Below are 15,170 nucleotides of genomic sequence, written 5' to 3' on the forward strand. Positions count from 1 at the left end.
TGTGTTTCTGAAGCAGACAGGTGATGGCAGCAATGTCAGCAATCCTGTATTAGTAGTTGGTGGAGGCTTGTGTGGAGATAACGGGAACTGGTATTGACAGACGCCATGTATTTAGGAGCCTTGTTTTAAAACACAAAATAAAGGTGATGAGCGTTACGTTCTGGTAAAACATTTTATTTTGGTTCAAGAATCGGGATGTGAGAGCCCATCAGACCAAAGATACCATGAAAACCACAGTGGGAGAAGTTCATTTTCAGAAACCTGTGGCCAGATCATAATCATTCTTTGGCCTAGTATAGGATATAAAAGAGTACCCAGCTTATATCAGCACATTCATATCTTGAGATGTGATTATTATTTGGTGGTTGGTCAGCTGAGAGTTACAAGACAGCAGAAATATGGAAATCATGGCCAGTGGTGATACTTCACCTGACTTTGGTTAACGTGTTTGTAATGGTCTTGGAGAGACTCTATCGTTCCCCCAATGGGGTTAAAACCCATGCAGTGATTTTTTTTTGTTTTCCTTCCTCTCTTCCCTTTGCAGATGAGAAGCCCAAGGTTAACCCTAGACTTTACATGTGTGTGTGTGAAGGCCTCTCCTGTGGAAATGAGGACCACTGTGAAGGCCAGCAGTGCTTTTCCTCGCTGAGCATAAACGATGGCTTCCACGTCTACCAGAAAGGCTGCTTCCAGGTCTATGAGCAGGGGAAGATGACCTGTAAGACCCCGCCGTCACCCGGCCAAGCTGTGGAGTGCTGCCAAGGGGACTGGTGTAACAGGAACATCACCGCCCAGCTGCCCACTAAAGGTTCCCATGGACTTTTCTATTTCTATATCAAGGGTTTTTGTTAGTATTGTCCTGATTCTGTGTGGGTTAAAGATGTAAGTAGCCAGAAGGCTTTCCTCCTGCTCTTCCAACAGTGGGTGACAAGGGAAGTCCCTCTGGTGAGGAGGAGAAAGGCATGGCCTTTTGGAATCTACAAGGAGGATGGATGTTTTTGGGAAAGTGAGCATGGTGATGTCTACCTTGGGGATGGCTTCGCTGACCAGATCTCTCTTGGTGGTCATGAGCAGGTGAACAGCTCCTGACATCCTTTTCTGAAAGGAGCTATGATGTCATAATTTCTGAGACAGTTCTGCTTTGTAAATGCTCATCTCTGTGTTGAGTGTGTAGGGAGGAAAGTGGAACATAAGACTCTGATGTCTGAGTGGAATACCTTCCCTTCTTTACGAGGAAGGAGACAGCCTCTATGCCCTGCAATCTATCACCCATCTGATGCCCAGCAATCTATCACCGAAACTTGAAGCTGGGTGAGATTTCACATCAACCTTGTAGTTTATGTGGAATCTTCTCCGTATTATAGTCAATATGGACTTCAGTCCTCCTCTGAAACTGTTTCCTCATAAAATGAGCCCTAAATTGCTCTCTCAGAGTCCCTACAAACATGAATGTACCTTGGTCTTTGTAGACTCATTCCAAGCCAAATTTACTCTCTTAATATATAGTACATTTTTAATAGACATACTTAACCAATTTTGCACTGACAAAAGAAGAAATAAACGGTAGAAGAGGCTACTAAGAGCATCCACGGCGAGAAATGTCAGCCAGAAAGGGAGGAGACAGAAAAATGTAAAAAACTGATACAAGATCATGTTCCATAATTCATACGTTTTGAAGTTATGGTGAGGACCTTAAGCCATATAGAAAAGGTTAAAGTCTGATAAGCAAATAGGGTTCAATAATAAAAGAGAGTTTTTAATAAAAAGAGATGTTTTTATAAGCGAGGTCAGGTATTTAATGGTTAAACCTAAAAGGGTACTTGATGGGATAAATTCTTAAACCTTGTGAGTTTGTTATTAATAGAGTGGATGGACCATGAAGAAATGTCTGCATTCATGTAGAAATGATATCTGCAGGGTGAAAAGTTTCTAATCTGCAGAACAGTCTGTCAGATTAGAGTTGTAACACAGAATTTATTTTCTTAAGGAATTTCTGATTTAATTAGGGAGGCGCAATATTCATAACTTAATGCTGTACATAATTAGCTTTACACTTTATCATACAAGCGACATGTGCCAAGTTGTTGATTAATTTGGATTTGGAAAGTTAAAAGAAATTTATAAAGGAAGTTCGGCTTGAGATTGGATGGCTGAAGAGGCCAGGGACGTGGAAAGAGTAAGGCATACGTGGGGAACAGGGCTTGGTGACGTGCTGTCAGGAAAGGGTCTGAAATTCAGAGGTGATTATCGCCTTGGGATCTTTTAATTATGGACCTTCACTAGGCAACTGAGAAACTTTGATTTAACTCAAAAGTGAATATTTGCTTGAGTGACATGTGAGTATTCGAGTGAATGCACAAATGTTTGAATGGGTATGTAATAATGTCTGAGCCAGAGAGTGAATGAGTGATTAGGTGCGTGAGTGAATCAAGGATAGAACGTTTTGAGTGAGTGAATGAATGTTGAATAAGCGAGTTAGAGAACAGGTGAATGAATAGGTTCCTAGGCAGAAATCATGACGTAATAGCAATGAGAATTCAGCAGTAGACCTCCGAGATACATTGAAGAGAGAGACCACAGATTGGATCATTTGGTCTTAACTCAGATAGCACTTTCTCATAGGAATATTACAGCACAGTGTCTGTCCGTAAGGGCTTGATGGTAAAACGTCCTTACAGATCAAATCCAGGTTAATAAGGATAGTATCAGAGATCTGTGTAGTACTTTCTATTTTAAAAACACTTTTCACATAGATGCGTTAATAAATTGGTTCTCAGTGGAATTTTTTCAAACTCCTATTGTGTCTAAATGAATCATGGTTAAATGACTGGGCCGTTGGCCAGGTATTAGGAAGTCTTTCAGTTTCGACACTCTGTGGCTTGTGAGACTGTGTGGTCAGGGTCAGGAGCGAGCTACTTGTCAGGCATTGGTTATGCTAAATAATACGTAAACAATGAGCCTTACGGCCAGTTACCCTTCTCTCTCCCATCTCCAGGGAAATCCTTTCCTGGAACCCAGAATTTCCACTTGGAGGTTGGCCTCATCATTCTGTCTGTAGTGTTTGCAGTCTGCCTTCTAGCCTGCCTGCTGGGAGTTGCTCTCCGAAAATTTAAAAGGCGCAACCAAGAACGCCTCAACCCCAGAGATGTGGAGTATGGCGCCATCGAAGGGCTCATCACCACCAATGTCGGAGACAGCACGTTAGCAGTGAGTTTGTGGCCCCAGGGGACCCCGAGCATAACGCAGATGGCTGAAGATGCTTTCTTATTTCAAGCACGAAATGCTGACCAGTAACTGGTGACTGGACAGTGAGTGCACACATGCTCCTGGTCACTTATGTCTTCAGCAAGTATATGCCGGCACCCCTATGTGAGTTCAGTCTCCTCTACCTGAGAACATTTATTTTAGACAGACATTTACATTAAAGGAGGGAGTGGATTTATTTTAGTCGATCCTTGGTAGTTATTTTTCTTTGGGGAGTAAGGGGACAGGGACAGACAATGGTTGCCTATAATTTTGATGGTGGGGGAGGGCTTGGAATTTATGGTACTCAGTTCCTCTATTTTTAGCAGTAAAAGTGCTTTAAAAAAAAAGCACCTTTTGCTTAATATTAAAAATCACTTTCCCTTCTAGATTATTTCAGCGCCCTGTAATTGAAGACTTTTAAAACCTGACATCCAAAAAAGCAGCTATGAAATTTTTCATGCTCCTGTGCCGCCCCCTTGTGGACTGCACTCATTTGGTTAAACCAGTGCTGTCCAATAGCAATACGTGCGGCACATCTGTTAATTTAAAATGTTCTAGTAGCCATCTTAAGAAAAGTTCAAAAAAACCTCACAGGTGATATTAATTTTAAGAATATACTTAACCTAACATATATAATTATTATCATTTCAACATATAATTAAAGAATTATTAATGAGATATTTTGCATCTTTTTTTTAAACTAAATTTTAAAAATCTGTGTATTTTATACGTACAGCACATATCGGTTCAGATCAGCCACATTTCACTGTCTCAGTGTCAGCGTGTGGCTAGCAGCTACCCTAGCACAGGGTTTGGAACCATTGTACTTGTATGTTTTAAAGTTACTCTTTTGCACATTCTAAAATGATGAAATCACATTGAAAGCAACTGTCTTCCTTTTTTCACTCTTTAAAATTGTTTGTCAAGTGTTAATTTTAAAGCACCTTTAAACTTTAAGTGAGAAAAGGGATTGCGTGCTATTGAATAGGTTACCATCGAGTGCCGAAAGGAGAAGTAATAACATTCTACAGGGGTACTGTGCTGAGTAGGATGCCCCCTTTAAAAAAAGGTGAAGATTTGTGTTAGAAAGATGTTAAAGTCATGCCAGTACTAAATCGAGACTCTCCTTGTCATTGGCTGATGAATTGAAAGACGGTCAAGGTGGTAGCTTTTAATGTGATTCAGTGTTATTTAATGCCATCACGTAAGATCATCTGTATTAAGTCTTTGTTCTGCTAGACGACAGACTTAAAAGTGTCCGGGAGTTCTGCAGTTAAGCCTTTTTGCTGGAGAAGACTTGCCCTCACCAGTCATTGTAGCTCAGGTGCTACACCTGGACTACTACCCTTGGCGAGTTATTAAAACATTTGATGGTGGCTGATACAGGCTGGGAAATATCCCATCCTACTGCCTTCCCCATGACTGGACCACAGTCAAGTGTACTTTTTTTGTATGAAAAAAAAGGGGAAGGAACCTTGTTTAGCTTCCTTTTACCTACCTATTTAATTGTGCTACAGTGAAACTGGGAAAAGAGGAGAAAAGGACATTTCATTCAAAAAGTAGAAAAATATCGTTTTTCTTTAGAAGTGTATTTAGAAGTTTGTTTCAAGTTTTAAGGCAAATTAAATGAATTCATTGAGTTTGGAGCAAGGACGATACAACGCTGAATCTTGACAAAACTTTAGCAGTAGTCAGAACTTTGTTCCTCAGAACTGCTAACATAGCTAATCACATTGGGCACTGATAGGAATCTCTAGTGTAAATTATTATTTAAATGGCTTCTATAATTTTGAAAGCAGAATGCTTTCAAATATGCTAAAATAGTCTTCTCAACTCAACCGTTTTAGATGACAGTATATCACGATATAATGACACAGTAAACAACACTGTTTAAAAACAAGTTGTCATTATTGGTCTACATACTTGCTTATTTAAGTGATATTCTCATTTATATGACTCAGCAAGGCGTACCTTACTAAACAGCTCTCCTACACTGAAAAAGAAGTCTTGGGATCCAAGAGTTGAAGTAGATGTTTGTTAGTCTTTGGTCGATTCCGCCCGCCCTGAAGTCTATGAACTAGGTTTAGAACCAGGATTGTACATTATGAAAAAACAACACATTAGTTCTATAGTAATTTCAGAATTATTCTCTCAAAAAAATTGAATGAATAAAGAGAAAAACGAACAGCAAAAGAGATAGGGAGATGTGAAACCCTACTTCATCTACATTCAGTTTCTTGTTGAATATCCATTTTGCGGCTTTTAAGGATTCTAAATTTCTTCCTTTAGATGTTCAGGTTTTGGTAATTTTGCTGATCAACAGTACTTCACAGTGGTGCCCAGAGTAAGTAAAAGACAATGAAACTCAAACAAGGCAATGTATTCATGTAACAGGCCAGCTAAAATGTTTGGGAAAGGACAGCTTTGGGGAGTGTTAGATCAACATTACTGCAACCTTCCCACGATCACCATGGGCACAATATTGTTTATTATAGATAATCCATTCCTGATTCAAAAATGCTTCTGCTTCTTGGCTTGCACTGAGAGTAAGAAGGGAAAATTTATGAATGAACTAATTGGGAATCTTTTTTGCAGTGTGTTCATTTTTAGAAGTAGATTTGGGGCATGGTTTTATGTTTCAATGAAAGTCGTATTTTTTCTCTCTGCTTTGTGGGTAACTGACATTGAGAATGACGTACAGTATATGAAATCACGTGTGAGAAACTTGAAAATTGTAAAGCACTATAGAATTTAAGAGTCTTTCAATAAAAAATTTTTTTTTTTTTAAAAGTAGACAACTGTTAACAAAAAAAAGAGAAATGACATAGAGGTGTTAATTTTGTGATTCTTGTTCCCCACCTACCTAGTAACCTCCATCCAGGTAGCCCTCTCTGCTTGAGTGTACCAGTCTGAGGACTCAGATGGCCACTGGGGTCTTTACAAGATAAACAGCATTAGAGTCATTTGGTTCTTATTCCTAATTTGTTTGTTCCTTATTAGAGTTCCTTGGCATGTCAACTAAAGTGCATCCTTTGATAGGTATTCTGAGCAGGGCCGAATATGGTCAATTTTGCTCAGCTCTTGGACTTGAAGGCCTTTGATTTTTGCTCCATTTTCTCTTCTAGCTACTGTTTCCCCTTGGGCTCAGCCCCGCATGTTGGACTTTTTAATTTACATCTTTGACTTTGTCCACTCAGCTTCTTTCTTTATATATTTTCTTCTAAGACTCTGGATACAAGAAAGGACTACTCATCCCTCAGGAAAACCTATCCCATATTAGGGAAAGGGCTAGCTTCTGGTTTTCCTAAGAAGTGAAACCAGTTCTTCCTCCAGTGGGGCTTTCCATGCACACGAACGGGCCATGTGTCCAAGACCACTGCCTCCATGCCAGTTACACCCACGTGCGCGCTCATACTCTAACCTGGGAGCAGTTCCTCAATACTTTCTCTTTCTCCTTGTTTTGAACCGCAGGATTTATTGGATCATTCGTGTACGTCGGGAAGCGGCTCTGGTCTTCCTTTTCTGGTACAAAGAACGGTAGCCCGTCAGATCACACTGCTGGAGTGTGTTGGTAATTCTTTTTTCCCTTTCTTTGCGGGTTATGTGCGGTGGTTCTAGAAGTAGGATGGACCTTGGAAAATCTGCTTCGTGTTGCCTCTTGCTTCTTAAACGTCAGGAGATGTGAGGTAGCCATGTGGTAGTATGCCTCTAATCTGTGACTTGTGTTGGAGCACTTGAACTTGGTGAAGTTCTTGTTAAAGAACTAGTATCCACTAGGCAGGATACAGAGTGCCCAGTCAAAAGATTTCAGTTTTAAGTAGACCCTTCCGGATGATGGGAATGCTTGAAAATGAACTAACACGGCTGCTCCAGACCATAGGCATTGGGGAATCTGAGGTAAGTCGGCTTTTGGACAGTAAACTTGATTATTGCAATTTTATACTTCCTCACTCTTCCCCTGCCTTAAAAAAAAATGAAATAAATGTACCAAAGCTATCCTTCATAACTGCTTTATTTAAATAAGAGCTGTGTACATTTCTCTGTGGCCTCTCACATTTTTTCCCATATTGGAACATATCTGTATAGAGATATAATCATAGTGTGTGTATAATTTGTCCCTGTTTTCAGTTTTAAGCTCACACACATTTTCATGTATTTGTACACGTCACAGGTATTTTAAAGTTTATGTAATTGTCTATTGCGTGATAACTTTAACAATACTGTTTGAAAAATGTTTTGCACATGTTGCTTCTTTTGAGTACGCAGAATAAACTTCTAGGAATTGGGGTTCCTGGGTCAAAATTCGTGACTTTTTATGGCTTGTCTTATATATTGCCGGATTGCCCTCTAGGAAGGTGGTGCAAATGCTTTTTTCTTTAAAGTCCTGATTTTTATTAGTTTTAGTTTTATGAGGTGGGCATTTGCAAGTCACATGACAGTTTTCATTAATTTCTCCTTTAGATGGCATGCAGGGGTGGCCACAGGAGCAATGATGGATTAGAAACATCTCCATACTCTCCTGGTTCTCCCAGTTTTGGGGGGCTGGCTTTGCAGCTCTTGCCGTATCATCTTTTGCTTTTGGGAGGTGACGGGCCAACATAGGCTGCCTTCACCACTTGGCTACTATCCTCTGACTTTTCTTCCTGTTTTCATGGAAACCAGGACACCCCCAAATGCAGTAGTGGAAGGGGGTGGCGGGCAGAGGTAGTAGAAGTGACTGCCACCTTCAGGCACACAGGTGGCCAGCAGGAGCCTGTTGCCTTTTCTCTACGTCTGTAGCTACTGCAACTGTTTCTGAACTCCAGCTTCATGCTTCTCCTCCACGGTGGACTGTGTGTAGAGAAACTAAAAATGGAAAAGCCCCCAGTGTGCTCACTGCTTACAACCAGAGTTGTCCTCTTGTACCAGCTAACATCCTATTTGATTCTGAACAAGGGTACCTGGGTAGGGGTAAGAAGTGAAGGGGGACATTACCCCCCATCCTCCTGTCCCATGGCCACTCACCATTCACAGAGCAGCAGCTCTCATGACCGGTCCTCAGAGATGGACCCCAGAGTCCAAAGGGCAAAATAATACTGCACCTTTAAAAATGCATAGTGTTTCCGGTTGTATAGATATTCTTCAGCATATTTTGAAATAGTTTATGTTCAGTTACAGTATTTTATTGGTTCAGTGCTAAAGAGCCGTGCCTTTCAGTAGCATCTAGTTGGTGTTCATGTAGTACAGGCTTGCATAAAAATGTATGTAATGAACTGTTCGGATGTTACCATTTTTGGTTGAAAAACATGAGAAGTTGGACTAGATCCGTTGTTACAGATGGTGATCAATGAATCTCCAAATTTTAGGTGCTTTAGGGGACCCCCCCCTCTTTTGGGTCTCCATGGCCAGGACTTTTGGGCAGCTCTGCTTCTGTTTTCAGGGACTTCTGCATAAGGTTGCATTTGCAAAAAGCATTTGACAACTTAACAGCCTTTGAAAACCATTTAAGTAGGTTTCTGTTTCAATTCTGTCTACTTACGCTGACATCTATCTCTGTTTGCTCTAAAACAAAGGATTTAAGGCAACTGTATAGTAATGTCCACAATGCTCTGGGATATTTTTCTCTCCTTCCTAATGAGAATATGAGGACAAAGGGCAAATAAAGATACAGAATGGAACCAAAGGCAGGAATAGATGAGCCTTCTCTTTTGTAGCAGTCGATTTTGTAGATCTTAGCACTAGCCTTCATCTTAAACTACAAATGCTGGGCAATTACTATGACTTTATTCCAGTTAATCCTGCACTAAATACTATTTTTGTGACTTGACAGTGGCCCACAAAAGACCACTTACTGGCTTCATTTAACGCTCTTTTGGATTAGTCACTGGTATTTAGTAGGGACATTGCTTATCGTAAGGGAATCTAGATTGAGCAGTTTTGATTATGTTTTGATTATGTCCAGACATAATCTCCTGGACAGACATGCTTTCTCTCTCCGTGTTTGGGTTCTCAGCGACTTAGTTTTCCAGCGAAGAGCTGCATTCCTGTATATATAGGTGGTGCTGCAGCAGCTTATTACCAGCTGGGATTCCCAGCAGCCACTTGCCTTGGTAGAAAGCCCTGCTGCCCTGCACCTCGTATCTCCTGCTGCATCGTTTTCCAGGTGCCACGTCTGCCTTCACCTTGATCATACCCCGTGTCGATCCCCCCAGTCTCGCGGTAATTCCCTCCTCCTCCCACCCTCCCTGATCACCTACCTGTCATTAAGGAGAAAAACGGGAGCAGACATAATCAAAACATAATCAAGGGCTTCCCTGGTGGCTCAGTGGTTGAGAGTCCGCCTGCCGATGCAGGGGACACGGGTTCGTGCCCTGGTCCGGGAAGATCCCACATGCCTCGGAGCGGCTGGGCTCGTGAGCCATGGCCGCTGGGCCTGCGCGTCCGGAGCCTGTGCTCCGCAACGGGAGAGGCCACAGCAGTGAGAGGCCCGCGTACTGCAAAAAAAATAAAACAAAATAAAATAATCAAAACTGCTCAATCTAGATTCCCTTATGATAAGCAATGTCCCTACTAAATACCAGTGACTAATGCAAAAGAGCATGTAGTTGACAAGCTGACAGTTGTGCTGGGGCTGCAGGAGGGGGCACGAACTCCTCAGGTCAGATCACAACTCGTCACCGTTTTTTGAAAATGTTTTCTCCAAGTGTCTTTTTCAGTGTCACCCACTTGTGGCATCACAGGGACTGTCTTGCAGGCGAACACCCATGACCAGTGTCAGAAATCGGGACTGTTCTGGGATTATGTGTTTAAGACTTTGCAAATCCTCTTTTGAAATATATCCTCCGCCAAGAAATCCTTTAAGGACGGCAGTGGCTGTCTGTCGATCTCCTACACAGCATTGCTCTGTGTGTGCGTGCGCGTGTGTGTTAATCCTTCAGAACACATATCTCAAACTCAGTGATCTCTTCGGTGAAAAATATAAATGCATATGTAAATTCACAAATGTGGACTCTTAGAAAATGCCGATGTTGATCCTTTATTAAGGGAAGGAATCAAGTAAGTCACTCAGTTAAGCCCCATACACGCTTTTTGGCTTTCATCAACATTGAAATTTCTAAGTTTTACTAACTTTCATGTGCTTTTACAAACCATATGCATTTCATACCTTTTCACAGAGGAATGTAAAGGTAAACTTTGTAATTAGCAGCTCATTGTACAGATGCAGATTCTGAGAGTGTTTCATTTGATAGCACAGTAGGGTGGCCGGGAGGGGCAGTTTCCACCTTATTTTTGGATGTCTTTACAGGCAAAAAGTAGTGGTATTTATACCCCTGAGTTGTGTTTTTCCATGGGAGGGGTTAAGAGTTGCTAGCATGAAGTTCGTTGGCTACCTGTCCTGTTCTGCTGTCCAATGTCACCTCTGTGTTGCTTTCCACAGGGAAAGGCAGGTATGGTGAGGTGTGGAGGGGCAGTTGGCAGGGGGAGAATGTCGCTGTGAAGATCTTCTCCTCCCGGGATGAGAAGTCGTGGTTCAGGGAAACAGAGTTGTACAACACTGTGATGCTGAGGCATGAAAATATTTTAGGTAAGTACAAAAATTATCCCCTCATTAATTTTCTTCTAGGAAGAAATAATTGCCTGCCTTTGCCCTCTCAGATTTGGTGTGTCTGAATTCGCAAGTCTCTCCTAAATGGTGACATAGGGACCATCAGCATTTATACGCTGTTTAATTTTCTTTCCACATGAATTGCTTGTGTAAGTCTGCGAAGAAGCTAAGTTTGAAGATTCTCTGGATGATGAAAAGGAAATTGTTATTGCTAAGTCTTCCTCTGCAGGTTGTTACGTAAATAACAAAAACTTGCCCCATATTGTTCACTTCAAGGCTTCCTCTGTAGTTCTGCTTACCCCACCCTTTTTGAATATTTATTACTTGAATCAAACTAAGAAAGATCTTTGGACGATTTCCTAGAGATTCATAGCTCCCAGGGATATCGTAATTAAATGCACATTCCTTCAAACAAGGCATCGTTTTTAAAGCCCAGATTTCGAGAAGGATTTAGCATACATTTTAATTTGGAAACTAAAGCTTGGAAACATTTGTGAAATATGTGAAGAGCCCATTGAAATACTGCTATGGAAGTATAAAGGGTTAGAATATTCCTTTAGCCTGTTGACTTCTTTGTTTTTGAAAAGTTTTTCTACATGTGTTTATACTAATACATATATGATGAATGCTGCCTGGGGTGCTTCTTTAATAGTGGCTATAAAGTTTCTATAGAACTGGACTCTTTATAGGATAGTGTTGGCCACTGCATGGCTACGGGATCAGGTCTGGCTTATAGGAAGGCCACTGCCAGAATTCATTTCTATTCCAGGATTGCCAGTTTAGTATTAAGCCTGAGTCAGGTTGTCTACAAATCATGGCTTGACAGTTGTCCAAAGGTTTGCTTTAACAGTTTGGTGGTATGTTCCATCTCAGACTTGTCTCAGTTGCTGTTGTCATTTTCTCCCCTGCCCTTCCCCCTTGGGCCCTCACCATCACCTAGGCCTCCTCACTAGTATCGTTGCTATGGGTCTCCCCTCTCCAGTCCATCTTGCCACACTGAATTATCTTCCACTGGGGAGCTGAGACACTTCTGCTCAGAGTGTCTTTGATGACTCCCACATCACTTGCAACATTTATGACTTCTGAGCCTGGCATTCCAGACTCCCTATTTTGGGGTCCCAAGAGGACTCTGCTACTTCCTGTACAAATATGCCCACGTGCAGTCAGTTCCAATATCTGTCACTCCTTGGGATTGCCCTTGAACATTCAGCTGTCTGTGTCTTCATTCATGTTGCTCTTGGCCACCCACTATCCCCATTCCACCCTCTACCCACTCCTTCCTTCATCAAAACTTCTTAGTTCCCTTCCAGACTCTCCCAAGGGATTTACTTGGGCTTTTCTGCACTCCTGCACTTTTTACCTCCTATATAACTCTTATCGTGACCGCCTTGTATTGCAGTTAGATGCATGTGTGTTAACAACAACAATGACTATTGTTACTATGCAGTAAGCACTGCTTTGTGTCATGCACATTTTCTCATTTAATCTTCACCATGACTGTAAGAGGGCAGATATCCTTATTTTCCTGGTTGTAACTGATAAGGTAACGGAGGTACAGAGAGGTTAACATCACCCAGCAGGTTAAATAATGGAGCTGAGAATCACACCGGATGGTCTAACTCTTAACCACATGGTAGTTATTAGCTCATGGAATTGCTTCTTAGATTCTAGAGTCATAGTGTGAGGTGAAAATTCATCTACAGTCAAAATTACCTTTAAATGTCCCAATATTTCCTCTGACACTGGAACAGACTGAGGTTGGGTAACAGATAAACCACTGGCTGTATTAAAAGTCATGATGGAAAAAAAAAAAAAAGTCATGATGTACAAGAAGTACTTATCTTTAAACAGTAGAAGTACTCTTTTTTTTTTTTAACATCTTTATTGGGGTATAATTGCTTTACAGTGGTGTGTTAGTTTCTGCTTTATAACAAAGTGAATCAGTTATACATATACATATGTTCCCATATCTCTTCCCTCTTGCGTCTCCCTCCCTCCCACCCTCCCTATCCCACCCCTCCAGGCGGTCACAAAGCACGGAGCTGATCTCCCTGTGCTATGCGGCTGCTTCCCACTAGCTATCTACCTTACGTTTGGTAGTGTATATATGTCCATGCCTGTCTCTCGCTTTGTCACAGCTTACCCTTCCCCCTCCCCATATCCTCAAGTCCGTTCTCTAGTAGGTCTGCGTCTTTATTCCTGTCTTACCCCTTGGTTCTTCATGACATTTTTTTTCTTAAATTCCATGTATATGTGTTAGCATACGGTATTTGTCTTTCTCTTTCTGACTTACTTCACTCTGTATGACAGACTCTAGGTCTATCCACCTCATTACAAATAGCTCAATTTCATTTCTTTTCATGGCTGATTAATATTCCATTGTATATATGTGTCACATCTTAGTAGAAGTACTCTTAACGGGCAGGTGCACGTACTCTGAGAAGCACGTGGGGTCTGAGACTCACTGAAGGAAGGGCATGTTCAGGCAGCCCCTCTCTTCTCATGGGCTCATGGGCTTATGGGCTCATTGATCAAAATGCTCTAGATGTTGCCGTGCTATGCAAGTAGTCACTTTATCCATGCTCTTGAGTTAAATGACCTGTGATACCACTCCACTGTACACCCAGTACAAGAATTATTTCCATTGTTTTTGCTTTCACACCCAGTCCTGAGGACAGTTCCCTGCACGTGGTAGGTGCTTAGTAAATATTGATTAAATTGGATTTAATCACACAGGAAATTTGAAAGTCACCTTTGCAGTATGATTCATGTGAGAGAAGTTAGGTTCCCTTAGTGTGATCACAGAAGGCAAAACATTGTCCACTTATTACATAATGACCCATGGAAGCTGTGAATTCATGAGATCTTGTTACTCTCATCATAATTACAGCTGTATGGATTAATTTTACTGTGTAGTCGGTCCTCTTAGTTGAGACAGCTCGTAGAAATGTACCACCTTTTTTTTTGGTAAACTTCTTTCCCTGCCTTAGCAGTTTTTTTGGATGTAGAGACTTTAAGGTTTTCTGTGACATTTTCTTTTCTATCAAAAGATTGTTTTGAATATCAGATCATGATTTCCCCCACCCTTGAGTATTGCTAACTCTAGCCCCCTCGAAATACATAATTAAATTACACACACGTATAAAATTATGGGCCCTCATTGTTTATCCCCCCCAAAATGATATCTTTCCAATGACTAGTTTGGATTTCAGCTGTTCCTTCTGCTGTGTCTGGTGTAGAAGTCAGCAGAGAAGTGAATGACGGGAGGCTCTGTTTGGTGGTTGGAACAGTGTCTGGGAGTTTGGGAAGCCAGTTTCTATTCTCAGCATCATTACAGGCCCACTCTGTGACTCTGGGCCAAAGTTGTATGTTTCTGAGCATCCTTTTCCTCATGACTGAAACCAGGGAGTTTCAGTTAATATGACAATTTCACTCCAAAGTCTCATCTTACACTCTTTAAAAAAAAAAAAATGGTACATATGATATCACTTATATCTAAAATATGACATAAATGAACTTATCTATGAAACAGGAGCAGACTCACAGACATAGAGAACAGACTTGTGGTTGCCAAGGGAGAGGGGAGTAGGGGAGTTCAGAATTAGCAGAGGCAAACTAATATATATAGGATGGATAAACAACAAGGTCCTACTGTATTGCACAGGAATATTCAAGATCCTGTGATAAACCGTAATGGAAAAGAATATGAAAAAGAATATATATAACTGAATCACTGTGCTGTACAGCAGAAATTAACACATTGTAAATCAACTCTACTTCAATAAAATAAATTTTTAAGAGCGATTATAGCACTAAAAGAAATGGTGCAGTATCCATTAAGTTGACCATTTTAATCATATAAGCGAGATTTAAGTACAGTCATATTGTGCAACCGTCACCACCCTCCATCTCCAGAACTGCCACATACTCTTAAAAGGTACTGCTTAACCATTTAATCAGTCAGAATTCCTTGAGACCAATTGGAAGTGAAGGAAACTACCTGAAAAAGATATTAAATTACAAACTTTGGGGCTGTAATTGAACCCAGGACGATTTTGAACTATAATAGTAACCAGCTACTCTCGAACACTTACTGTGTGGTAGGCATCATATGAAACATTCTACCTACAATAACTCTTTATTTTCACAGTAACCCTTTGAGATACAGGACGGTGCTATCCATATCTTATAAATGAGGAAACCAAGGTGACGATTTTATGTGGCACACGTGGGATCACCCAGCTCAGGATGGTGAGCCGTGTGGATGCCCAGTAGTCTGGCTCTGGGGTTCAACACTCTCAAGCCCTGTGCTCCCCAGCATGGTGGCCTCACTCCTCAG

General features: G+C 41.2%; 1 protein-coding gene across 1 annotated transcript in view; it reads left to right on the forward strand.

Moving 5' to 3' along the window:
• The window catches only part of ACVR1 (activin A receptor type 1), a 127,868-nt gene that overhangs the window by 88,541 nt on the left and 24,157 nt on the right, over positions 1–15,170 (forward strand). Inside the window, exons 4-7 of the mRNA XM_060016767.1 lie at positions 545–808; positions 2,996–3,207; positions 6,718–6,817; positions 10,664–10,810. Coding sequence (XP_059872750.1) covers positions 545–808; positions 2,996–3,207; positions 6,718–6,817; positions 10,664–10,810 — 723 coding nt within the window. The remainder of the gene's footprint in view (positions 1–544; positions 809–2,995; positions 3,208–6,717; positions 6,818–10,663; positions 10,811–15,170) is intronic.

This window comes from Delphinus delphis, chromosome 7, assembly GCF_949987515.2.
Source record: "Delphinus delphis chromosome 7, mDelDel1.2, whole genome shotgun sequence".
NCBI classification, from domain to species: domain Eukaryota; kingdom Metazoa; phylum Chordata; class Mammalia; order Artiodactyla; family Delphinidae; genus Delphinus; species Delphinus delphis.